We start from the raw sequence: 27,087 nt of genomic DNA on the forward strand, positions 1-27,087 counted from the left end.
TGCTGTGACATCATTGTTCTCCTCCCTCCTCCGGGTCACTATAGATTACGACGGACCTGCTCGAGGTCCACCAGTCTGTGAGCCGAGCACCTCCTGAGTCTTCAACACTTGGAAGAGTGGAAGAAGGGTTATTGGGTTTTTTTTTTTTTTTTTTTTTTAAAAGTGAATTGTGTTGTACCTGTGCTCAGAGCACCATGTCTGTGCCAGGAATCCTCCGCTGCATCCTCCTACTCTCCATCGCCGGGATTCTACTCCTCTCAGATTCTTCTGCAAGGAGAATCAGAGGCAAGTGCACTTGGGTCAATTTTCTAAATATTTTATCTAATTTTCAGCACATGAGTGTGCTCTGGGTAACTTTTAATAGGAATTGCAGACAGTCATCATTGATGTGTGTGTTAATTTCCCCAAAATGCAGTAAAAGAATGCATAAAGCATCACATCTTTTGCCTTGCAGGTGCATTTACAGTGTGTTGTCCAAACATTTTGCACAACTACCTGCTCCATGCTTCAGAGTCTGTAAAAAGCATGTGATTTGTGAGATGTGCAAAGACTTCAGCTTTAGCTTTATTTTGCAAATGTGATAGGGAATTAAAGTGTGTTTTTGCTGAGCCACCACATCCTGTATCCAGATGTGTGTGTTGGCTCAAGTGCAAGGCAAAGGCAGAAAATATAAGTGTGTAAAAATCTGCACTGGCTTTAACAGAGCGGTGAGCGTTACAGCGGTGTTCAAAGGGTTTTAACAAATGCAATCGTTTTGAGGCGAGGTTTAGAGTAATAAAGCAGAAAATGTGTAGTCTGAGCCAAGGTTGCTGTGTCTAACACACACAAGCATGAAAGGTTGTGCTTTCATGAAAGTGTGTGTGCTTCTGCATGTGTGCAAGTTTTGGGAATTTTTTTTTCCACCTTTCTGTTTCTAAAATGTTTCAGTGTGTGTGTGTGTGTGTGTGTGTGTGTGTGTGTGTGTGTGTATCATTAGTTCATGTGTTTGTCAAAAAATGCCAGTGCGTGTCGGTGCGTGTGCGTTTGTGTGTTCATGTGGATATCTAAAAATGTGTTTCTGTGTGTGGTTGTTTATCCTTACCTCAGGGGGTTGTTAAAAATGTGTGTGTGTTTGTGTGTGTCTACGTATACAGTGAGTGTGTATATTCTTACTTCATAAGGGTGTCTTAAACACATTTGAGTGTGTGTGTGTGTGTGTTTGTGTTATATATATATATATATATATATATATATATATATATATATATCTTTGATCTCTGCATTATCTCCACCTACAGTGGTCAGTGGTGTCCCTGTGACTTGTCTGCTGATTGGGAGGTTGGAGTATGTCCCAGGAGCTGATTTAGTGTGTGTGTGTGTGTGTGCCTTTGACTATGGGTGGTTGGAGTATGTCCCAGGAGCTGTATTAAAAGTGTGTGTATGTGTGTGTGTGTGTCCGAGTGTGCGCATGCGCCCTCGACTATCTCAAAAACCAGAAAGTAAGTGGAAACCTCTGACAAGTGAATTTGTGGATGTGTGAGAAGTGTCAGAGGGCATGTGTAAAGTGCGAAATCTTACAAAGGAGACGAAAGAAGCGATCTTAGAAAAGCAACAGTAACTTTACGTGTTACACGGATGAGTGCAGCTGAAAAGAGAAGGAAAACACGGATTAGAGACCTGGAAAACTTGACAGTGAGAGAGAGAGAGAGAGAGAGAGAGAGTGGAGATGATAAGCTCAGAATTTGAAGATGAGAAATGAGGAGAAATATGCTTGTGCTGCTCACATGCTGCCAAATGGAGTGTGTTAATAAGACAGAAGCTCATAAAACACTCTCAAATGCATTTTTAATCAACCTCATGAAGTAAGAATAAACAACTACACACACACACACACTTTCCTTTTTAAAGTGCACTTCCTTTTTAACATCATCACTTGCATCACAGAGCAGGACATCATTTCAGGTTTCCGCTAGATTCCCGGAATATTTATGGAACGTTAATGAAAATTCATTAACCGAAGCCAGACATGCAGGTTTTCTGTCAGGGATCTTGAATTTGTCGTCGAGTTCCTCTTAAATCTCGAACTGCATCTGGAGTCAGGACATATATACACATGTGAGGGGTTGAATAAATATTTTCACTGCTGCATGATGAACTGAAAAGAAGCAGCGGAGACTGTGGTGCACATCTTTGTCCTAAAAAGCCTGAGAGTAATAGTTTTGAGACAAATAATGTTAATGAGTTTAGAAAAAATATAACATCATTTGGGGAAAAAAGAAAAAGAAAGAAGTGAACATGTACAGATTGTTTTTTTTTAAGTAACAGGATTTCTTTTTATTGAATTTGACAGGTGTAACAGACAAAATAGCACACAAAAAGCATGAAAAAATGTATGCTATAATGAATAAATAGAATATTATTTAGAAACACATAATTATAGGAAAGGTTAGAGTTAAGGGGAAAAAATGCAAAGAAATGAAAATGAAGTATTGTTAGAAAAAAAAGGAGACAAGAATAATGAAAATGGTAAGAAAACAAGAGAAAAGAAAGATTTCATTAGTTGAAATGTTGCAAAATCATGTACAGTCCATGTGAATTATGCGAGTGCTCGTTAAACCCAGCACGAGCCAGAATCAGTGTAATGACTGAACGTTTTTCTTGGCCTCCATTCTGAAGCCATTAATGGTGTTAATTGTTGGAAAGCGAACAAGTCATCATCGGCACACTTGTGTTTTCCCCCCAAAAGGAAGCAGCCAGGTTCAGCTTGTATATTACACATGCAACAGCGAAATGTTCTCAATATGTCTGCTTCATTTCCATTCCCGAGAGCACTAAACACCGGTTTGTGTCTCCTGACTCTGTGTCCAGCTGTTTTAATAATCAAAAAAATAATCATTTACAATTGATCAGAGTTACTGTGATTACCATTCCGTCGCTCATAAAATACAGGAATTTGACAAACTGTTGCAAAATGTTGTACTTTTAATCCAGTTGTTGTGGTTTAAAGTTCAGGAACATCCACCCTGTTCTAACTTATGTCTCTATAACCAGCCAAACCTTCAAAGTGTAAACTCATCTGTCCTGAAGATGTCAGACTACATAAGTAAAGTTACAGCCTTAAATCTGACTCCTGGAGACTCCTTCCACAAATTTTAAATAAACTTAAGATCTCCTTATAGAAAAAGGCACCATACCAACAATCACATGCGCTAACATATTACAACAAGAGCATTAATATAACCTGTGATTTTTCAGAGAAAATGAATAAACATATTCCGACCAATCAGAATTCAAGGGCGGTTATAGAAAGTGTAAAATTAACAAAGATTCAACGGTCCGAAATGGTCATAGGAACTTGTTGCCTGAAATAAAATCAGTTTATGGGGCAAAAAAAGTGGCATGCATGCCACAGCATGACTCAGGATCCGACTGCAAGTTCAGATCCGCTAATTCAATTCCTAAATTAGGCTACTTTTACAGCTACAGATGTAAGTTTTAAAGGAAACCTGATATTTCCTACATCTAATAGATATCCTTTTAAGAATTCCAAAATTTCATGCGATTTTACAGAGTTGTTTATTATCTTGTGTATCGTGTTTTTTTTTTGTTGCTTTCTTGTACACTTGCACACTTTGCACTTTATGTGGCTAAGACAAACTTCTGTCCTAGCTCTGTGTTGTTGTGTTTTGTGTTTGAACTTTATGCTGTATGTTTATGTAGCACCAGGGTCCTGGAGAAACGTTGTTTCATTTCACCATGTACTCCGTCGATTCTGGAATCTTGAATCTTAACTTCAGAGGCATTAGTACCAATATGAATACAGCTGATGCTATGTGATGTATATATTGTAGTCCTAAACTTCTGTTTGATCAATTTCATCTACATGAGTTCATTCTGCAGTATAAGCAAACGTGTTCGTGCCAAGAAATGTCCACACAAGGTTTTTATGAGGATGGGGAAGTTATGTTGGAGCAACCAACATAAACTGATCTAAGTAAAATGTTCCATATCACCCATCATTACTTAGTGCTAAGAACAGAATACAGAGTTAACCAAAAAAACTACTCGGACTCTGAGTACTCAGGCTCGGTATCGATGCATCATTAAATGTAAACATATTGGAAGAAGCATTTAAAAAGAATTTCCCCAATTCAGCTCTCATTATTAGTCCAGTGTAAGATTTTGATCTCGATTCACACTAACAAACACATTTAATGAGTGGCAAAGTGTTAAAGAGCATGATTGATGTGACTGATGATCCAGAGTTCACAAGCTTGTAATGACCTGCTAATTTTAAGACTTTGCTGCAACACTTTCCAAATACCTGGTACTAGGCCACTTGTACATCAGCTTAGGGAAGATATTTTTTGGCCCATTTAGCCCAGTGTAATCAGCCAGGCTTCTGATTGATGGGGGGAAAGTGGTGGAAAAGGAAAATCTCCATTCAACCACCACAGCTTATTGGATTTCGGAAGGGGAAGTGAGAGTGAGTCCAAACATTCTCCTTGTTGCAAATTAGCCTTAGATACACTAAGCTTGTGGCTGTCAAAGACCTCCGAGCAAAATTGTGAATCAACAGAAGGGTCGACATTCTTCCAGTGTTGGATAACTCATGCAAGAAAACAAGTTTTAATTGTAGCCGTGCCAGGTTTGGGTAATACCAAAGAAGGTCTATAACGAATGATGGTTAGAATCCTGAAAAGCTCCTTCACTTGTTCTATGTGGAGGAACCTATGTAGGACAGAGAGGGCTTCAGAAAGAGGTTCCAGAACTGTTTTAGGTGACAACTCTCCAAATGCTGTGTGGAACTGGGTTTCACACTTTATTCATGACAAGTTGGGTTCTTTTTCTTCCACAGTCAGAAGACAGAATATGAAGGTTCGGATTAACGCCACCGGTGACACTATCGTCCTGAAGTTCCTCCGCCCCAACCCGGATATCAAGCTGGAGGGCTACATTCTTGGCTATGGTTCTAGCATGTTCTCCAAGCAGTTCATCCAGCTTCCAGAGAATGGACAACCCTATGAGACAGAGATCGGTATGTCTTAGACCTCACAATGATGTCCATCAATATAAGCAAGTCAGGGGTTGGTGTTTAAGAGTTCACTCTTCACAAGATGAAGGTTAGAAAAAATGCCACAAACCACTGAATGGGGATAGTGAGGTTTGTTCAAATAGCATGCAGCGAAACCACAAAACCACAATGTATTAGTCTAGAAGGACCTCAGAACAACTGCCTTCTGGGTTCCAAAAGTTGGAAAATGCTCTGACCAAAACCACAAACATTAGGAATGTATAGTTATTTTTGGAGAACAGTTTGATAAATTAGGCTTCAATAGTTCAAGGCAACCCACATTTGTTTTGTAGATGCTCCTTGCAAAGGTTAGGTGACCAAATGCTCTGCTAAGCATTTGTTACTATTTCCCCCTTAGATATTTTCTTTTAGATCTATAGATATTCCACAAATGAACCCATTCATGACATCTGTTTTTTTGGCTTAATTATCTGCATCTCATCAATACAGGGTTAGCTATGGGTCAAGGGATCTGTCCCATGAGTTAAGTCTTGGACTGGGATTTGTGATTAACGATTTGTGGCGGTTTTCTTTACAGAAAACAGACCAAAAGTTAGGCAACGTGTTCTTAATAGTTCTGATGAGGAATGATTTTACAAATTTCCAAGGGTTTGACATCTTAAAGCATATTAAAACACTCTTTGTGCAGTTTCACAAATCTCTTTAGGACCCTTTTTTCAACAGTATGCTTAGCTTTTTCATTGTTTATTTGGTTCTCTGTTCAATGTTTCCTCAGCAACATCTATTCTGCCCAGGTCATCATTTGACAAATCCCAAACGTTAATACATACAAAGCTTACAAAACTTCAATGCTTTTGATATACGAGTGAGGACAAGCACAAGATCCTGCAGGCAGTTCAGGCTACCAGGCGCTGTTCCAGAACATTACATCAGACTGGTTATCTTTCACCGATGTTTGGTCACTGCCTTGTCATGTTTTTTTCCACTCAATCAGCAGACACTGGGTTCAGCGAGGGCATGACCAAACTTGTGGTGGACAAAGACCTTTAGGCCAGACGTTTAAATCACTTTCAATGTTCCCAAGTAGAAAATACCATTGGGTGCCTGAGAGAGAATGGCTTATCAGAAAGAGCTCCTTAGAGTTCTTTAATTTTCTAGAGGGGTGCTACTTGGAACAGTTTCTAAAAAGGGGATCCACACTGAAACTCTAAATGGTAAAGGCCCACAGGTACCAGAGAGTTACAGGGTTCTGGTTCATGTTTCATCTAACATTCTAAAGGATTATATGGTTCATGCATCCCTTGAAGGTTCAATAATCCCAACAATAGTGGGTTTATATTTGAAAGAGTTCCTCAAGAACGGGAAAAGAACTGGTCCATCACTCATCCTTAAGATTTATATGGTTTATCACCTCTTGTAGGTTCACTGAGAAGTCCAACAACCAAACAACAATTTTATTCTAGACCCACAAGGATTCTTTTGTTAGGCTTCTAAAGGGATTCTGTTTGAAATGGTTTCCAAAAGGAATACCTGCTGTTCCATATTGAACCTTCCAGAAGTGAACAAAACCAAGAAACCCTTAGGATATTGAATAAGGTAGTATAGAACAGTAGGTTCCCTGTGAGCATTTGACCCTCACACTGTTCTCAATTACTGATCTAAAAACACACAGTAGATGGTTATTCAATGCAGATAGCAGCCTAAAATGCCTAAATAGATCCATAAGGCTAAGGGCAAGATCAGATACATGTGTAGTGCAGATGGCCAAAACAGCTTTGTCTTTGACATAGGGGGGTTCTATAGATCACAACTGCTAAGTTTCAAAATTTATATCACGCTAACTGCCATTACAGTTAGACCATGATTTGGTTTTAATCCAAAAATGACATAGTTGAAAATTCAGAATAACTCCAATCAGGGGATTGGCCATTTTGCTAGAGTTATAGGTATTTAAACTAAATTGATGAAAAACTTAAATATAACAGCTTCTCTCATTTTGCAGTTGCTTTGGCATAAATCAATGTGAGGCATAAATCAGCCTGGTTCTTGGCACACAGCAGCTCTAGTACCTGAGCTGCCAAAATGTCTGTTGTTCCACAGTCTAATGTATATCTGTACTCCCTGAACACACTTCACCGCATGTTAGGATTTTTTCCCTGAGAGCCACACTTATGGAAATGCATGGAAGCACTTAGCAGCTTGAATGACTTAAGGACCTGTTTCACTTTAAGTAGATATCAAATGTCAAATCTCTTAAGCCATCTGACCAAAATGAAAGCAGCACTCCTCCTGAATAGTAATAAGCCACTTATTCATGCAGAGAGACTCTCTGGTGAATGTTTGTTGTTCCTGAAGGATAAGACATGTGGGACTTTATGAGGAAGGCCTTAATGCATACAGACAACAACACAGCACCAACTGGCATTATGAATCATGCACACCACTCATGCTAACCATTCCATACTACAAAGCAGCTGTTACATGATTGGGTAATTGTTTATATTTCTTGTCTCTTATGTTTAGATGCTGAACCAAAGTACCTAGTTGCTGTGCAGCCAATCAAACCCAATGATGTGAAGAAACAATGCACAGGTAAAGTACCACTGCAGTGACCAGGATGTTAATTCTCAAAGTGACAAAAAAACTAGATGATTTATGACCTTTATCTGATGTGGTTCCTCTAGGGAAAGTCAACCTGGACAAGCCTCTTAACCTGGTGATTGGGACTGTCTCCGCCACCTCAGTGTTGCTGTCTTGGGGGCCATATACAAAGGTGCCTTATGAGGGCAACATCATGAACGATTGCCTGGAAGATGGGTGTGTTTCTTGTGCATATTCTCTCACACACTAAGCTACTAATTTGGTTCAGGATTGCAATTAGCAGTCACTGGGCTGGTTAAGAAGAAATAATGACCAATACTACCAACCAAAAGTTTAGAAAAATAAAGTGTTCTTTTGGGTAATTACTTCGAAACTTGGATTCCTTTCTCCGAAGAAAATGTTTTGTTGTAGTGTAGCTTTAAGGGATCCACCGAAAGGAATGACAAAGCCTTAACTCAAATACCCCTGTTAAAATACAAACAATTTGTGTGTGTGTGTTTGTGACCATAATAAGCAATAATTAAGCAAAACCTGAAATACACCATGAACATACCTTATTCATCCCACCTCCCAAGTGTTTTAATCTTTTTTTAGTATTGAAAAGCAGAAAGGAGACACAATTGGACCAGTTTGCAGAGAAAGAAAAAGCCTATAAATTTGTTATACATTCTTTTTGCGTGACAGAACTTTGTGATTTATGATGCATGACTTCTCAATTGAGAGGAACGAGATTTAGTGGAAAATGATCATGTGGTGTATGGATTGCTGCCACTGCAGGTGTGTCTTCAGCACGTTTCTCGTTCTTAGTTTCTCACATACACTGCTATAGTATTTTTCTTTGGCATAATGGAAAAGGAGAACTGTTGGACCTAATATCGGAAAGCTTGATTCGCACCAATGTGGCAGAGGAGTGAATATTTTGCGTGAGCCCTGCTCTTATTAAAACCTAATGTCGTGCATGTCCTGGCTGCCATTGTGCACATTACCAAACACGGGCATGGTGAAAATAGAGCCTCATGAGGCAGAGGAAACCTAATCTGACAGACTCAGCACTTCTACCCAGGCTGTAACTGCACCCAAGCGAGTTAAGTAGTTCTGGAATCATGAGAACCCATAAGCTGTGTGTTGTTTGAGAGTGAGCATTTGTTTTGGAAAGATTTTACATTTTTGATAGGTTAGCTAGACCTGAAGTTAAAGCTTAATGAAAAACAAGTTTTAAAAAAATACAGTGATATTATATACATTTATTCCATCAAGGATCATCAATGTTTGCATTACACAGTTTGGAAAATACAAAGGCTTTTGGCAGTGGAGACCCGATCCTAAACCAGTTGTAAATGTAGCACCTCATGTAATTGGTGTTTTTTGGCAGCAGCGGACTGTGATCATGGATTTTGCAGCAGGACAACATTAATAATGACAGCATCAAAGTAAATGAAATAGTGACAGTGGTATTCCTGTTGTTAAATGCCCCGTCTGTCACTCATCCTACACTGATCATGTGTAAATATCCTCCTGTAGGTACTATACAATCCGCTACAGAGAAAGGAATAAGAAGTGGATCTATCAGACATGCCCCACCAGCGACACAGTCATCGACAACCTGAAACCCAACACCCACTATGAATTTGGTGTCCGACCCAACAAAGATGACCGCAGCGGCATGTGGAGCAAACCTGTCATCCACAGCACCAACATGGGGGGTATGCATGCTAACCAATTCATCCTGCAACAAGTTATCCCAATCCAATCCACAAATGTTATCTTAGCTAACCGCGACTGTCAAAGTGCCCTGTAATTTACCTCCAGACTTCAGCAGGTCTGATTTATATTGTGTTTGAGTTTGAGGAAAATGTTGTTTTTTTGTTACGATATGACATTAATCCCATCTAAGGAACCCACAAGAACTGTTTTGACTCAGCAAACCACAGCTGATCCTTTAACTGTTGAGGAAAATCCACAGAAAATACTGAATGACCACGCGGCACGTGCTGCAAATCCAAACCTTCCGAGGCACTCAGCTTTAATCTCCTTTTGCTCTTGTCTTCCAGACAAAATCATGCACAATCCCTACAAGCCGAGTCAGACCAAGCCTGAGGTAGGTTCTCCGCTGCTCATTAAACTAGAGAGAGTGTTATATCTGTTAAAACGTCAGTGTTCATGTCTGTTTTCATGGGTGCAAACGATAAGGAAAGATTGAGAGCCTTACAGCATTTGGCAAAAAAAACCTTCAGTGCCTCTAAGCTGTACCTCAAAGCAATGGTTTACTGGAGCCAAAAAGCTTTATCATGTCAACAAATTTAATATAAACTAGTCAGAGCATCTGTTAAAGAAAATGAATCATCACCTTTAGACTAATCAGAATCTAGAATTCAACAGCATTGAGCTCTATTAATAGATTGCAACACTATTTTAAAGCTCAGAACAACGAACAACAAAAACCACAATCAGGTTTTCTTTTATTCTTTTAGAAGCCAGTGATGCCGGGACCACGTACAGTGTTTCCAGCACCGCCAGGTAAGTCCCTTGAATCTTATGTTTCTAAACATAGCAGAGCGAGTGTTGGTCCTTCATCTCAGGATAACAAGCATTAACAGTGTATTGATTTAAAATCATCTATCTATCTATCTATATATCTATCTATCTATCTATCTATCTATCTATCTATCTATCTATCTATCTATCTATCTATCTATCTATCTATCTATCTAATTAATTCTTCTCTATTAGCGTTGCACAACAGGACGCAACTAGGATTTTCACCTCTTCATACAAATCCTGCTCTTCCTGGAGCTCCAAAGACATCTATTGGTAATTTTCCAGTCTTTCTTTAACTATACTCTCTTCTTTCTTTTCTCTCTAACTCAGTGTCTTCTGAGACTTGTTGCTGTCATGCGTTTTTGATACTACGCCTTATGTGAACACACACAGACACACACATATACAGAGGCATTTGTGGTAATGTGTATTTACCGCCTTTTTTAAACCAAAGCACCTTCATTTGTCATTCCCCAGTTATGAAACATTACATTATTTCCCACAGCACCTCCTCTGGGCGAGCAGGAAACTGCACTTGCCCCTGGGTCCAATGAGCCCAAACAGCCTCAGCTAACACTGGGTAAAATAGCAAGCGTTTTATTTTTGCAGTCACTCAGCTTTGCACTCACTCTTGCTGCTGGGATGGGGAAAGGGAAGCAAGTGTGGGGTGGGCGGAGACTGAGATTGCCCCACTCTCTGATTGGCTGCATGTTGGCATGATATGAACCAGTGAAGAGCTAGAAAGTCCTGATTCCTTGGAGTGGAGGATTCCTGGTTGGCGTAAGTTTTTTTCCAGATTGCAATGCAGAGGAATGCGTACTGGTTTTGCATGTTGTCTTGATTTTGCGAAATGTCCATTCTTGAATGTAAAAGGGTTTGAGCACTTCGTCACTCTGTGATCATCATCCAGCCAAAGATATTGTGCCAAAGCTCTCCATCCATCCATCCATCCATCCATCCAACTGTAAAGTTGCACAAAATGCTGCTGAATTTTTATGGAGGTTCAGAGAACTTCAAATTACATCCTAATTATGCACTGATTCATCTTCCACATTCCGCAGAAAACGAACTCATTATGCTGCATTTCAGCTGCTGACCATGGTTCAGTCTGCATGAGATCCATGCATGCCAAAAAAACCCCTACATTTTCTTCCAGTATCAGCAGGGAAAGGCAGTGATCAGGAGGCCTTTCATGTCTCCCTCTGTCTCCCAGACTCAGGATTAAACAACAGGCTCTATTTCTCTTTTCACTCAAACCAGCTAGCTGATGAGACCATGAGCTAATAAAAATAGTTGTCTAACAGAGTCCAAATGTTACAGGATAATAGAAAGGGGGGATATCGTTCATGTCTTGACAGATATTTGAACACTAGTGCCATCTGCAATTGATGAAGTCAATTTGAATACTGGGCACTCAAGTGTAAACTGTAGTGACAGGATAGCAGGGTGGGATAGCAAACAAAAAAAACCTAATCCATATGAAGTACTTGAGGTCATGGTCTCAATAGTCAAAGCTGGTTTGCACCATTTCTTTTGAAACAGACCCAGACAGCCTTGGTAAAAACGCCTCTTCTCAAGCTGGAGGGATTTTTCTCAGTTTGTCACATCTCCTGTCCACTCGACCCCCTCGCCAGACAACCACTGTCTCCCCCATGACCCCCTCCAAAGGTGACCGACGACATGGCCTCTCCCAAACCAAGGCACCAAGTGCCACTGCCAAGACTTATAGTTCATCTGGTAATTCTGGTAATTAACCTTTACATTGGTTTGTTTCTAATACTAATTGTTTAATTGCAGGAGTGCTGTTTAATTCACTTTACAACATCTACAGTGTTTGTGGCAGTGTGGCTCATTTCTGAACTGGACTGGACCAAACTTGGAGGCAACTTCATAGTACTTAAATTTCCAATTACAAAAAAATTTTGTTCAAGGCTTTATAGAACACCCCACTGATGACCATCCGTCTATCATTGTTTTGTATTTAAAAAATCTACATCTTGTAATCCCTTAAATTCCTCCTCCAATAACAGATAAAACCTTTTGAGAGACAGCCAGTAACAATAAGGAGTAGAGGGCTGACCTCACTGCAGTAATCTTCTTGCTGATTTCTCTTTTTGTCACATAAATGGCTGCCACCCAAGTGACTGTCTTAGAGGTCCACAGTAGCTTGTGCCAGGACTAATATGTGACCTCACAGCTATTTCTAATCTATTCTCAAGGAGTCTCACTTCACTTCACTTCAATTCACTGTGTCTTGCTTCCACAGGAACAACACCAAATGCACCTTACTGCGGAAACACATCTACACCTCAAAATCTGCACTGAAGCATTAAGCACATCCATGTTCCAATGATTTAACCTTTAGCAAAAGCAAACACTACGCAATAACATTACTTTCTCAGCTATATAAGAGTTCTTCATTAGTGGTTTTTAGACTAGAATATGTCAGCCATTGAGATTTAGCCTAGCTACATTGTCCAAAGGATGAGACCAATGAACTTATCAAACTTATCAAAATTTGGCTCATCTGAATTCTTGATTTGTTACTTTAAGAACCTTAAAGAACCCTACAACAGAGTGTTTCTTTTAGGATGCTAAGAACCATTAATTATCCAACGAAACCTTGAGGTGCATCAGGTACCGTGATCACCAATTTAACAAAATTGAAAATGCCTTACTAAATGAACCCTAAATGAGGATTTTTATCTTCCAAAAAACTGAAAGGTTCTACTTGGAATTTTTTCTCATAGAAACCCTTTTTTGTAAGGTTCTACTTAGAAGGTTAAATGTTTTTTCAAGAGGGACAAGCAGATTGTTTGACCTGGAATTTAGTTGTAACCAAAGGTGGTGTTGTATTTCTTTATCCAGGTAAAAGCTTTCTGAGAGACCCAAGCTTGTCAGTTCCACCCAAACCCTTCGATTCAGTCGTAGCAGTGAGCAACAGGAACCGGACGACTACGGGCAGAAGTCCTTTCTATCCCTTCTATAATGGCATGCGGCCCCCTTCTTTCCCCAGGGCCAACGACTCGTCCAGAAGAAACGGGGGTAAAGGAACCACTCAAACCCCATTTGTACCATATTAATTGCTCCTTCCTTTCAGCTTCGCTCTCTCCCTCTCTCTAGCTTTTGCATTCTTTCAGACCAGAGCTGTCCTTTCTCACTGACTCCAAAAGCAGCAAGCCCCACACACCTGTGCACATTTTGGCAACTTGTTGCTCCCAGGCCCCTGTTAAAGCTGTGACATTCAATCCTGTGATGCATGATTTGGTCTTTGGCCTTTAAAAAGGAATAAAACTGTGCCACTTGTGTGGTGTGTGTGTGTGTGTGTGTGTGTGAGTGTGTTTAACACTAAACTGAATTAGGAAGGGTTCATCCATGACTTTGTGCTATGAGATCACAATCACATCTTCAGACCCAGTAGGAGTACAAGTATATATTTATTGGTACTCCTTGATACCAACACTGATACTGATACTGAATTGAGTAACCTGCTTAGTATTAATCAAACAGGTACATCCCATTTTATTTAGCTCCGTGTACATTTCCTGGTGTAATACGGTGGCCATGAAAAACACACACTTGCATGTTCTTGCACTTAGGTTCATCTTTATAATGTTAGCTAGGAAATTTTAAATGAAGCGCGTTCACTAGGTTCAGATCTTAGCTTGGATCTTTTTAAGTAAAGTAAGCCATCAATAACCAATCACAGCTGATTGTCACTATCTTGACTAAGAGCTGTTGTTTTCACTCATCTAGCATTATCTGCAGGCATTTTTTCTTGCCTAGCCAGAGCGCATGCTTAGTGATGAACTTCATGTGCTAAGTTTAATATTTAAGATGTTTTATAAGGTAACTTGTAATGTAGGAAGCTGCTGCACTTCCTCCTCTCGATATTATTTACAGAGCACAGTTTGCAGTCTGCTTAACCTTCATCACATCCAGATCGCTGTCATTTCCTGTCATCTGTTCATTAGCATGACATCGTACACTCGGGCTCATGTCACATAGGATTTTAGCATCATAGCTACAGGTACAAGTAAATAAGCACCAGTATCGGTATCAGTGTTGTCCTACTAATTAGCGTAATGAAGCCATCATGAGTTGAATGAAGTGAATGAAGGGAAACACTAAACCAGGGAGGTAATATGAAAGCCTGGAAGTGATGAATGCTCCCTCTGAGCCAGATTTTTTTTTTCACTCTGCAACATGTGGTGTGTGTGCAGACCAGCCGTCACGCTTGCCTATTCCCTGACAGTTTTACACAGAGTGCAAGTGTGTGTGATTTAGAGTGACGGGTACAGATCAACTGCCTGCCCAACATCTGTATGGATTCCTTTTCTCTTCAGGCATCTCACCAGTCACCGTTGTTTCTTATGTAGGCCCTTAAGTCCCCAGCTCCATCCTCAGTCCCTTTAGGTTGCTCATGCTAACAAGAGTTCTGCCACAAGGCCCAGTGTGTTTGTGCTGTTTCTGCATAACATCCCTTCTTTTCCCTCCAACAGTGAACGGACAACATCATAAAGGATTGTCTTTCCCCAAACCAGTCACGTGGTCCAGAGCCAGAATGGGTAAAATGAGCCGACCCCATGTCCCTGTGTTTTGTCAGCCACCATTAACCCGCATTTCTCCATGCTGGTGTCTTTACCCATCGTTTCATATTCTCTGTCCGTTCAAGTGTTTTAAGGCCATTTGCTTGCCAGCCTTTCATGTTTCTTATATGTCCTTGACTCAATGTTGGTGTTTTTATTTCTCGCACGCTTCAGATGCAAATGCTTCATGGTGCGGCTGTTGTTGTGGTCATTGTTGTGATGTTACCATGTGGTGCTCTGACTCATGGATGCTAATCCTTCGAGGAATTAGCAATAATGGCCACTGGATTTTCCTCAACTTGATTGTCTGTCGTTATAAAACAGCATTGGGCATAGGCGCCAGTTCTGTGGTTCATAAAATCCAAATTTTTGGCCTATTTAAAACGCTAATATTACATGTTGTAGTATCTCACCCAAGACTGAAAGCTTTGAAGCCGGCGTCTAAAACCACATACTAGCATATTACATTAAAATAATACAGCAATTCGTAATTGTAAAACACTATGCTGTGCATGTTTTCTGTAACCCGGTACACTGTTTACGAAATTGTATGTCATCACCAGTATTGAGCATCCCAAATGAATTTCAGACGTTGGCGCCTATGTATGGATTTTGTTTTAGCAACTGCGCTGGGAATTCTGTCTTCTGTGAAAAGGTTCTTCATGCTACTGTTTCGAATATATTGTGTGCATGTGTAGCTGCATGACTACCATGTGGTGTTCATGAGCTTCAATGTGTTGTGTATCGTCTTGCTCTACTGTGTAATATCGTGATCCGTTTCAAGCAAAGACTGGACGTTTGTTCCAGGGATGTAGTTAGGTAGAATAATAGTGCTCAAGTTACACAGGAGTGGTTAAACAGTAGAATACTTGGCAAATCGCGTACAGGCGATTACAGTCCACAATGAAACATGAAATTTAATATCCCATGACCTTTCGACTGAACAGAACACAGCATTATACAAAGTACTTATTCATGAGTTCATCTTCTGCAAGACTGTCTTCTGGGGTTGGGTTCATCTTGAGCACACACTTTTTCACACCTAGGGAGGTAATTTTATATAGCCAATCCGCCCCAGAGGACACATGGAGAACATGTGAAACTCTACACCAAGTTCTGAGGTGCCATCAAGCACGAAATACCCTATAAAGCAAACAGCAAATCAACTTTTGAAGCAATATGACAATCAGTGTTTTCTAAAGGCAGAATTTTCCAAATGACATTTTCAGATTGATCCACTTTGGTGTTCAACGCCCCCCAACCTAAAAAAACGTAAATAAAAGTCACCAATATTAGTGAGGACTAGACCATTTTACTAAAACAATTTCAGGTTTCTGTGGTTTGTCATGGTGAGACCAGTTGTTTGTGCCGAGAAACAGTTCTACATTAAAGCCCCAGACAGATTCGTTTGCAATCCGTCCTGGTCGCCCTCAATTTACCACCAGATGCATGATACCCAAACGCGTCTGTCCAAAACCGGCTTTTCAGCGTGCCCCGGCTGAGTCTCTGGAAAATACTTTCCTCATGGACGTATGGCGTCGGCTGGTCTTCAGCTTTATTTTAGGAAAATGAAGTTTTAGCGTGATTTGTTCCCGGCTTTTTTTTGTACCGTTTTTTTTTCTTTCTTCTTCTCGCCACACGATGCTAGGAGCTGGACTCTGTTATAGAGCAAGTGATTTTATTGCTGCTTCTGAAACAGATTGAACAAATTTTCCACGCTAGAGTCCATTACATCAAGCCAGTTTGCTTTAGGCTTTGTTTCCTCGTACGCTACACTGGAGGAACAGAAGTTCTGAACAAAAAAGGGAAAATTTCTACTAAACCAACAGTGTTTAGGTTTCATTCGGAATTAAAGTCTGTCAGTCTTTGTTTTTCCCCTTAAATCTAATTTACCGTTGTTTAACATTGTTTAATTTTCAGCTTGTCTCATTTATTTGACAAGGTCTGCAAGATCAATTCTGCAAAGTCAAACACCAGCTGACGTTCTCTGTTTAAATGAGACATTTTGACTCTACAGCAGTTCAACTTTGAACAGTCATAACAGATTGAGAAAACAAAGCATTCTGGACTTTTGAAACTCAAAGATTGTTCAAAGACTTTCCAGACTGGACTGTTCTGGATGAAGACATTTGGCTGTTGGTCTTCTATTACCAATTATTTCATTTTTGACACACATCTTAAACCATCACAAGTTAGTTGAATCTCTAAAAAAAAATTGGATTGATTCCTTTGATTGTTAAATACCTGGCCCCAAGGACAACTGTCGCTATTTGGCTGCTAATCTATGTATTGTAGGGGAAATTTCAAGAAAATGCATTACAGTTCAACATCTGCAAAGGCATGTTAATTTAAAACTGATGATCAAGTTTAACATAAAGTGAAGTGTAAAGTGCCCTCTCATCGAAACCTTCATCAGAAGTCACCTGAAAAACATAACCCTAATCAGTCACTATGAAACAATATCAGCATCAACGGCAACAATTTGTTGATTATAATACTTTTATTGTGTTTGACCGGTTCGTAATTTCATTTAGTGCAACAATGCTGTTGGATTCTGATTGGTCAGAAGGTGTTGCACCTTCTAAACATTATTCTTTCTATAGCAACAGCTCATTCACAGGGAACTGTACACCATTTTCTATAAGGACACATTTAACATTCAGGAAAGTCTTCAGGATGGAGGAATAAATTAGTAACTTTTAGAAAGCTTGACATGATGACTAATTATAGATGTTACAACAAAAGAGATAACAGAAAATATTTAAAAATACCACGTGTCGTTTTTGTTTTTGTTAAACGGGAAGTTCAGTTGTTGCTGAACTCACATGGAGATTAAAAGGAATAGGAGGAATAAAACTTATTTTTGTTTACTTTTCATTGTGGAGGTAAAATAGAAATGAAGAAAACCCAAACCCCAATTTTGCAACACAATTTTGTATCCTGTTGATGTATAAAGATTGGGCACATTGCTGAGATCTGGTTCAACTATCTTCCATGTTGGCACTAATAATGGCTTGATTTTGTTCTTCAGGTTCTTCTGCTCGACCTTCCTTCCCCATCAATAAAAAGCCCAATCTGGTTGGCAATCCTAGTGGAGGTGAGTGTTTTGTCAGTGGTTAACATTTAGCTTTTAAATATGTCCTTACTGATTTTTAACATCTAATCACTGGATACTAACGCCGCTCAAAATGAGATTTCTTAAGTAACTTAAGTACCTTAAGTAAAGAACTACATGAACATTACAGAGACAATTTGCTCCTTTGACTGTATTTAGCTCTGCCAATATATTGGCACCCTACACAGAAAAAACAAACAAACATACGTCTTAAGTAGCGCATTTTCTCTGCAAAACATAAGGTTTTATTATTATTAACTACAACTTTGTGGTACCTTGTAGAATTTGTAATATCTTCACAGAAGGTTTTGCATTAAGGAAGATTCATTTATTAGCAGTTATGCTACATGCCAAATACTACTGTATTAAAATGGAGAAATTCAAAATGTCTGTGTTACCGGAAATATAGTCATTGGTCTAATTTTTGTTATGTTTCATGTTCAAACAAGCACAAAATTTTCCTTTTTTATTACCAGACAAGTTGTTTAACATGGGACAGGACAAATCATCAATCCTGAAGCCAAAAGTGCCCCTTGTGACTGCCAAACCGGTCAAGCCCAAAACAACCGCTTCTCCAGTGACCGGTAAAGAGAAGAGTAGTATAAGAAAGTTGTGAATGTTTTTAGCATTATGTGTATAATTTACTGAATTGCTGATTTCATTTCAGCACATGATTTCACTGCAACTCGGTTTGAAACATGGGAGAACTCATCCTCCTTCAGCTCTATCCCTGCATCCAAAGTGGACGCCCTGGGCAAAGAGCGATTCATTGGTAAAGAAATATTTCTAGTGCTCATTCAAGGGCAGTTTAAGATGGTCTTGGTCATCTTCAAAATATCAGGATTAGAGGTTTGACTGAGGTGTTTGTTGTGGCAGCTCCTCACGTGGTGTATAAAACGGATAAGAAACCAGATGAACCGTGCTCCATCACTACGTCTCTGAGCTACTTCCCAGCAGAAGAAGGAGGGGAAACCATAGTGACCGGTCCTCCTCGTACAGCTCCATCTAACCTTACTGTGGTCACAGTGGAGGGTTGTCCCTCCTTCATCATCCTCGACTGGAATAAAACCGACAACGAAACCACAGGTAAGTGAGCAGAAACGTTTCTTTACTATTTATAAAGGTATTGGGTTATTAAGTCGACTACATGATTATAAAAGTACATCATCAAGTTAAATTGACTAAGTAGGAAAATCCACTAGTAGGAAAATGTTCTACTGCTTCCCAGAGGGACTGATCACTTCTTTGTCCCTTGAGTAAGGTGCATGATGACTAATGACTAGAGTTGGCTAATTTCATGTCAGCACTCAATTTAATGCTCTATACTGGTTTATTATTTGATCCCAAGATATTTATAAAGCTGAATATTAATCTTCAAGATCAGGAAATCTAGGGGAAAAAAAAGGATATTTACATCAAACTTCCTGTCCCCATTTCCATTAGCTGCCTTTGACCTTTCATACTGACTATGAACTTTGCAAATGACATATAAACTGACCTTGCTGACCTTCTGAAGCAGTATAACCCATCTCAAGCACTTTTTTTTAATCTGAGGTAAATTTATTTATCTGTTAATTCCTAGGATCAGACAGAACTCGATGTTTTTCTTATATCACTGCCAAAGTTTTGCAATATCCAAGATTTATGATTGTTTTGTTTTTTTTTAATCCAGATTAAAAACTGTTAGATGACTTATTTATAGTTCTTAGCACTAAACCCACACATTGTCAGTGATCAATCTTTTTTTGGTAATACCTGTAAATTATGTTAGGAATGTTATGTACTGGCAACCTTTGCTGTGAATTTTTTTTTTGCTTTAAAATGTTCAGATTTTTTGACATTTTTTTTTTTCAGATTTATATAAATCACTTGAAAATGTTGGCCTCAAAATGAAATATGTTGTAACTAAATACTTTTTTAATTGACATGTTTATTACAGTCAATGAATGAACCCATTTAATCATGTTTGTTGACAGAGTATGAGGTCATCTCCACCACAAAAGGACCTGATGGTGAAAAAGTCTCCATCTTGACCACCGACCAAACACACACAGCTGTGGAGAACCTCAAACCTGAGTCCAGGTATGCTCATGACACACACACACACACACACATATATATATATATATATACACTACCAGTTTAGAGTCTGGACACACCTTCTAATCCCATGGTCTTTCCTGATGTTTATTTCTCTCTACATTGTAAAACAATGCTGAAGGCGGCCGAAATCCACAATAATGTCCTTTGAACAGTTGATATTGAGATATGTCTGCTACTGATGCTCTGTAAAGCCTTCATAACGCCTCTAATCTGAGGTGCTGTTAATTGGTGATTTCTGAGGCTGGTGACTCTAAATGAACTTCTCCTCTGCAGCAGAGGTCAGTTTTGGTCTTGCTTTACTGGGATGGTCTTCATGTGAGCCAGTTTCATCATGGGGCTTGATGGGTTTTGCAAATGCACTTGACAATACTGTTCTTGCAAGAACTATTCCAGAACACCTGACCTTCGTGTCTCAAAATCACAACTGACTGTTTTTTGTTGTCATTACATATGGATTTCTTAAGTCCAGGTGTGTTATTTCATAGTTTTGAAATCTCCAGGATTGTTCCTGAATGTAGAAAATAAATCCCTAAACAAAAAACATTGAATTAAAAGATGTGTCCAGACTTTTGACTGGTAGTATATACTGTGTCATAACTCTCATAACTGAGAGGAAAAATAACACCTTGAACACTAGGCTAAAGAATGACAGGTATGCAGAGTTATGACCAATATCAGCAATAATGAGGCTGAAAACAGCGCTGAGAGAGTATTAAGTAAGTCTCCATATAACAAGGTACTTGGTGTGTGTGTGTGTGTCAGCACCTCACACATGGAGGATCTATTAAAGGGGCCTCACCATCTGCAGAGTACATGGATCAAGTATCACAGCTTAGTGGATGGAGAGTAAGACCAGCCCATTTCAGTGAGATTAGATGCTATATCCAGTTTAATAAGAGTAGATCAAGTGGACTTACAGTTCTGGAGGAAGTAGGGCTCTAGAGATAAAGTGCTTGGACGTCAACAGAGCAGCTACATTTACACATTGTATTTACTTCTCTATTATACTTTATAACATTTCTGTTCATCTTACCACATAGCTATGAGTTCAAAGTGAAGCCAAAGAATGAGCTGGGCGAGGGGCCACCGAGCGAACCAGTGACCTTTAACACAGAGTCAGGTATGTGTATTAAACTACGGAACAATGCACCGCTTACACCCTAAAGGCTAATCAAGCTATAAACAAAGCAAAACACAAGAACTTAAAAACCTTAAGAAAAAAAGTACTAAACTAGAGATGCCAGATGTTACGTTATGCCACAATAGGTATGTGTTACATTATTTTATTTTGCAATTCAATACGTTTCATTGAGCCAACAAAATTAGGGCAACCACAGAGAACTCCAGCTCTTGGTTCTGCAAGAAGGAAGAAAGGATTTAGGGAGGGGATGTAATGAAAGAGAGGAGAGAAGAAATATCAGTGGCAGCTAGAGACCAAAAGAGAGGGATAGGGTTGTCCCTATGTGAAATGGGATGTTGAAAGAGACTTCATCAAGACAAGAGTATATTTTACCTTCAGCCCTTCTTGCAATTGAATCAATGTCTCTTAAAGCTTTGCACACCCCAGGAGACTTATCCATGCCAGTGGATCTGTTCTCAACAGCGAGATTCGAGTGTTATTTGGAAATAAAATACGCTGCTTTATAGTAGATGGAATTTATTTTAGTTTAATACTCGAGGCACACTGCCCACCTCTGCTTAGCCAACATGGAGCTGGAATAGTAGTCTTGATAACTTTCCTATCGCCTACACATCATTTTAATGGCTTCGGCTACACGGTTACTTTCAAATGCACCAGTGATTGCAAATATCTCATCTATTTTTCTTTGGGTTTTTTTCTTGTTCTGCAGCGGATCCCAGAGTGAGCGAGTACGTTTCAGGTAAGTCTCTGGAGCACAATTCGATGTGAAGAGAGATTGAGAGAGAACAGAAAACGTTAAAAAGTCTTTGGAAACTCACTTCAAACAAAAACACATTCTTTCTTCAAAATGTGTCTCTAATCCAGGCAAAACATTCAAAAGCATGTGAGAACTGCATTTTGTCCTCATCTAACCTGAGAAAGGTCTGACTCTCGAACAAAAAAATAATCCCTACTCGACATGCCAGAGAACTCACATGACAACAGAGACCTTACTTTAGAACAATGCTGAAATAAATGCGCAGAGGGTCCACTGTGAAAAATGCTTCGTAAAATCACCGTGCCTTCTGCACTCTGTTGTAGGGTTCTAGAATACAGAGGTTTCATAATGGATTATTGTATAATATAATGAGCTCATTTTACAAAAACTGCTCTACTTCTAACTCTTTAAAGTACTTGCTTAATAGAACATGCAGTTCTATATTAAAACACCACAGTCTAGAACCCAAGATTCTCCACTCTAAAGGCTGCTTTTCTACATAGCTTCTACATAGTACCTTTATAAGGGTCTCAAAAGAGGGCTTTGAAGGGTTCTTTAACTTTTTATTGAAGAAAGCAAAGAATCCTTTAGGATTTTAATTGTACTGCCCAGTATACTGTGCAGCACTGTGTAACTACTGACAAATGTTCTTTGATGCAATAAATATAATATTGGTACAAGTGAACAGAATGCACTTAAATTAATTCAACCGTTGGTTCTCTCTGTGGCTGTCCCAGGCAAGGATGCTATCTGGACGCAGTTCCCATTTAAGACGGACGCATACTCGGAGTGCAATGGCAAGCAGTATGTTAAGAGAACATGGTATCGCAAGTTTGTTGGCATCCAGCTCTGCAACTCACTTCGATATAAGATCTACCTAAGCGACTCTCTAAATGGTCAGTTCTCCAAAAATAGTTCATAAGATATTTATATTAGAAGACTCCAACAGTAGATTAGATGTGCCTAACTCTGGTCCTGGGGGTCTACAATTTGTCAGGAATTAGTTCCAAATCTAATTTGATCCAGCTGGCCCGATCTGATTTAGTTGGAGTATTAGATTATTGTTGGTATGTAAATTCTTCAGGGTGATGGATTCTCCAGGACCTTGGCTGAACTCTGCTGAAAGGTAGATCTAAAGAGCAGGGATACAACAGAATTTTGGAGGAAGATAGCTGAAACTGAACTCTGGAGGGAGGCATACCTTCAAACCCAGTTTCTGGGTGTAACAGATCACTGGGAATATTGTTGTAATTAAACTTTGAAAGAGGTTAGGTCTCCAGAACCAGTACTGCAGAAATGTCCTTGTTAACTTTGCACTATGTAGATTGATTAAAAAGATATATTGTCAAGTGAGAGGAATAAATGTGAATAAAGTATGCAAGTAACTAAAAGTATTTCTGTAACTAATATATATGAATTCTAGGCAAGCTGTAGCTAACAGCTCACAATCTCTACTCAGGTAAATTCTACAATATTGGGGACCAAACAGGCCATGGAGAGGACCACTGTCAGTTCGTAGACTCCTTCCTCGATGGAAGGACTGGGACACAGCTGCCTGCAGACCAGCTTGAATCTCGACCAGGTAGCAACATCATGCAAACAGCATCTGAGCAAATCTGGCAACTTAATGTACAAGTACAATCAAAATCCCTAACAACCCGAATTTTGGATTAATACTGATTTGTTTAGACTTGTACTTTGTACCCAACTAAGTGAAAATGGTGTTAATGGATTTTGAAAAAATAGAGCTGGAATCAAAGATATTTGATCTGTCAAGTCATGCAAGGATATTTATTAACAGTCATCAAACACAGAATCACCCCCTCACACAGTGATATGCTATAACTTGAGTTGCTAACATTAACATCTTGTTCCACCAACAACAGAGAACTTGGTCAGCTAAGTTGCTATGGAATGCCACCACTAATGCCAGTTCTCTGTCTAAACATGATGGATAGCTGCTGACATTGCACTCTTTAAGCATTGCAGGAAAGCTTTTGTGGGTGCAAAAGTTTTGGAAATAAGGCCAACTCAAAGGCCAAAGTAAATAATTTTGGGCAAGACCATGAAAGTCACCATTACTCATGGATTTATGTCTGTCACAGATGAGTTAGTTAAGGCCAAAAGATGCCAAGCCTATAAAGCTGGGTTCACACTGTTCATCAAGAGAATCGTGTTATCTACTTATCACAATGCTTGACTCGACCTCTTGACATGACAACAAAAATTCCATCACAGTACAAAATAAAATGTCAGTGATGCCACTAGGCACTGCTGTAATGGTGACAGTTAGGAAAAGCAGTCAGTGTTCAGAAAAGTTACAATTTTAAAAGAAAAGGAATATGTCCACATAGCATGATGCTGCCACTGTTCAGTTAGTCCTGTTGCCACAGGTCATTTAGTCCTGCTGCCACCTTTCAGTTATCCTGCTGCCATTATCACTTAGTTCTGCTGCCACAGATCAATTACTTCTGTTGCCACAGGTCAGTTAGGTCTGCTGCCACAGGTCAGTTAGTCCTGCTGCCACTGATCAGTTAGTTCTGATGTCTCAGATTAATTACTTCTATTACCACAGGTCAGTTAGGTCTATTGCTCTTTAGTGTACTCATAATGTAACATTTGTTTTGTCTTTCTCAGGTTATTTCAGAGCTGTGAGGCAAGAACCAGTTCACTTCGGCCAAATTGGAGGCAATTCGCACATCACTTATGTAGCATGGTACGAGTGCGGTACACCAATCCCTGGAAAGTGGTAGAGCCCCAAAATAGGTCTGAAGTGAGAGAAATGACTTTTATTGGCTGAGATGGTCACATGCTGGTTATTTTTCACCAATGACTTGGTGGTGTGTGATACCTCAACCTCCAGCACCAAAGTCCAAAACATGTATAAAGGTGTACAGTATTGAAGAGTCAGGGACTTATTAGCAGGTTTGTGTTGTATATGAACAAACCATGCCTCGCTGTCTTATTTATCATTATACAACAAGCTAGAAAAAAAACCCACAAAAAAACAAAAAATAGGATAAAGAACCATATTAAAAATTACGTCAACTTCATGTAAGTCATGGATGTTTCAAAATATGATTTTGGTTTAAATATTGGGAAGCTGGCTCCCTTAAAGTATTTTGGTATTTTGTGTATTATTATTATTATTATTATTATTATTATTATTATTATTATTATTATTACTGTGTAACGTGTGCGGTGCCTTGTTTCTGAGTGAAAAACATAGTGTTCGTCATTCAGATGAAACCAGTGAGATATTTTCCATATTCATTAAATTCATTAATTCACCCATCTATCCATCCATCCATCCATCCATCCATCTATCCATCCATCTATCCATCCATCCATCCATCCATTCCTCACCCCATTTTTTCATTCATACATTCGTTCGTTCATTCATTGGCTCACACATTACATTCATTTATCATCTTTTCTTCCTATGCCCTGCTATACTGGGGGACTCCAGACTGTAAAGACCTTGCAATTTGCACAACAAAAAAAAACTATTTATATGTATATGGAGAGAGTATTTTTTCATTAAACATATTAAACAAAAAGGGCTTTCTTCGAGTTTTTGAACTACGCAGAAATGTCTCTATCAGTGCAAAGGCCATCAAATGGGTTTGAGGCCAATGAAAGCAACAGGAACTGTTTTTCATGGCTCACAGTGACAAGTAGTTTTTGTACAGTAAACTCTTTTACCCAGCCAAAGGTCACTTAAAATGTACATATATCTATAAAAAAACAAAACAAAAAAAAAAACACGAAGCTGTAAAACATGAAATTACATTGTTGATTTCAATGCAATGTTCCAATGTATTATTTTTCAGTAATAAAAACCAGAACATTTGTTCCCCTTTTTTTTTAATAAAAAACAAAAAAAACAACTCTTTTATAATTGTTTCTTTTTTTTTACTGGCTCTGTATACTGTGCACATTTTGAAAGATTGCTTGAAGTATAGTATTTAACGCCCAGGCATTTCGAGGAATTTCAGCCTTCAACAGTTCTCCTACAATGTTAGAGCCTGCCAATTACAAACCTCAACTGAAATGCACACGTTCCTCACTTTTCCAGCCTCAGAAAAATAGACAGAGAGAGCGGGGGGGGGGGGGTACTAACAAATCTAAGACAAAGAGATCTTTAAAGAAAACCACATAGCCAGGCAAATATTTTTTCAAAGTTATATACAACTTCAAAACACCTTAGTGTGACTTTAATAGCTAGATATTTACTAGATAGATACAAACATCATGTTAATACTGGACTGGGGTATCTCCCCAAAAACGTGTGCTGTTTTTTACCCTCGCATGGGCTGCTTTTAATCTCATTTGGGCAGTTTTTACTTGCATATACACAGGAACAGGTGGTTCATACTCTCATGACTGGGTGGTCCAGTATTAAACTCACTGAACAAAGGAAAGCACTTTTCATCAACATAAGAGTGCACTGAATGAGAAGGGTTCTGCATTCTTGTACGGTTCTGCCCCGCTCACCCATTCGTTCATCTTGGACAAGGACCCTGTGGTTTAAATGAGTCATTTGTTTATGTTGTAGGTATTAGAGCCGACTAAGATTGGTAGAACAGGGTCACAGGCATCGTAAAAACAAATAGAATTGCGTGTAAGGGATTGGTCAAGAATGTCTGAGGGAATGGGTGGATTAAAAAAAAACCCACTCTGCTACATGGAAATGCACTTGTTGTATTAACAAAAGAAAGCGAACAAGAAAGAATCCAAGCAACACACAAAGACACAACCAGTGAGGGTGTATTTTCTAGCTGCTTCTTTAGACACTATGGGATTAAGGGAGTGCAAAAGGGAAAATAATGCATCATACAGTGAATAGGGCCGAGTTTCAGACACAGTCTAGACGTCTGCCTCGAATAATACAGGAGTTCTGTGTGTGTCTCCTGAAATATAAAAGATAGAAGCTGAAAAAGAATCTAATCACATCTAAAAAGCAAATCCACTTGGTAGATGATGACAACACAGAGTCCTTGAATAAGAATATCTTCACCTTAAGAGTCTGTCTGTCTCTCTGACTCTGTCTGTCTGTCATTAACACAAACACACACACATTTGCTTGTTTTGGCAGCCAGTGACCACAAGCCCTTGAATGATCTATTATAAAATCAGACGTGATGAAAGCTGCCTGTGTTTACTGAACAGAAATCCAGACTTGGTGTGTGTTTGTGTGGCTTGTTTGTCTTGGTAATTACAGTCAGT

General features: G+C 39.2%; 1 protein-coding gene across 16 annotated transcripts; it reads left to right on the plus strand.

Moving 5' to 3' along the window:
* The first annotated feature begins 54 nt into the window (after positions 1-54).
* On the plus strand, positions 55-25,367 carry abi3bpb (ABI family, member 3 (NESH) binding protein b). 16 transcript variants are annotated; one of them, XM_058381676.1, is made up of 22 exons: positions 55-289; positions 4,842-5,017; positions 7,538-7,606; positions 7,699-7,831; positions 9,137-9,318; positions 9,667-9,713; positions 10,087-10,132; positions 10,346-10,426; positions 10,659-10,733; positions 11,696-11,890; positions 13,022-13,198; positions 14,656-14,721; positions 17,774-17,839; positions 18,334-18,441; positions 18,525-18,629; positions 18,734-18,943; positions 19,834-19,939; positions 21,001-21,080; positions 21,811-21,840; positions 22,596-22,754; positions 23,318-23,440; positions 24,496-25,367. In XM_058381676.1, the coding sequence occupies exons 1-22, from the start codon at positions 195-197 to the stop codon at positions 24,609-24,611; spliced, it is 2,445 nt and encodes an 814-aa protein (XP_058237659.1). In that variant the 5' UTR covers positions 55-194; the 3' UTR covers positions 24,612-25,367. The 16 variants fall into 16 exon arrangements, with proteins under 16 accessions (XP_058237659.1, XP_058237660.1, XP_058237658.1 ...); XM_058381675.1 differs by having other exon boundaries at positions 56-289; positions 11,696-11,899; XM_058381677.1 differs by lacking the exon at positions 14,656-14,721 and having other exon boundaries at positions 11,696-11,899.
* The last annotated feature ends 1,720 nt before the right edge of the window (positions 25,368-27,087 follow it).

This window comes from Hemibagrus wyckioides, linkage group LG27 (assembly GCF_019097595.1).
Source record: "Hemibagrus wyckioides isolate EC202008001 linkage group LG27, SWU_Hwy_1.0, whole genome shotgun sequence".
Taxonomy (NCBI): domain Eukaryota; kingdom Metazoa; phylum Chordata; class Actinopteri; order Siluriformes; family Bagridae; genus Hemibagrus; species Hemibagrus wyckioides.

What these genes read in the sequence shown, in the direction of transcription:
- abi3bpb (XM_058381675.1), top strand. Translation starts at nt 195, where the DNA reads ATGTCTGTGCCAGGAATCCTCCGCTGCATCCTCCTACTCTCCATCGCC. An exon ending in GTGGTCCAGAGCCAGAATGG is followed by an intron (nt 14,722 to 17,773) that starts GTAAAATGAGCC and finishes TTTGTTCTTCAG; the next exon opens with GTTCTTCTGCTCGACCTTCC. An exon ending in AGTGAGCGAGTACGTTTCAG is followed by an intron (nt 21,841 to 22,595) that starts GTAAGTCTCTGG and finishes TGGCTGTCCCAG; the next exon opens with GCAAGGATGCTATCTGGACG.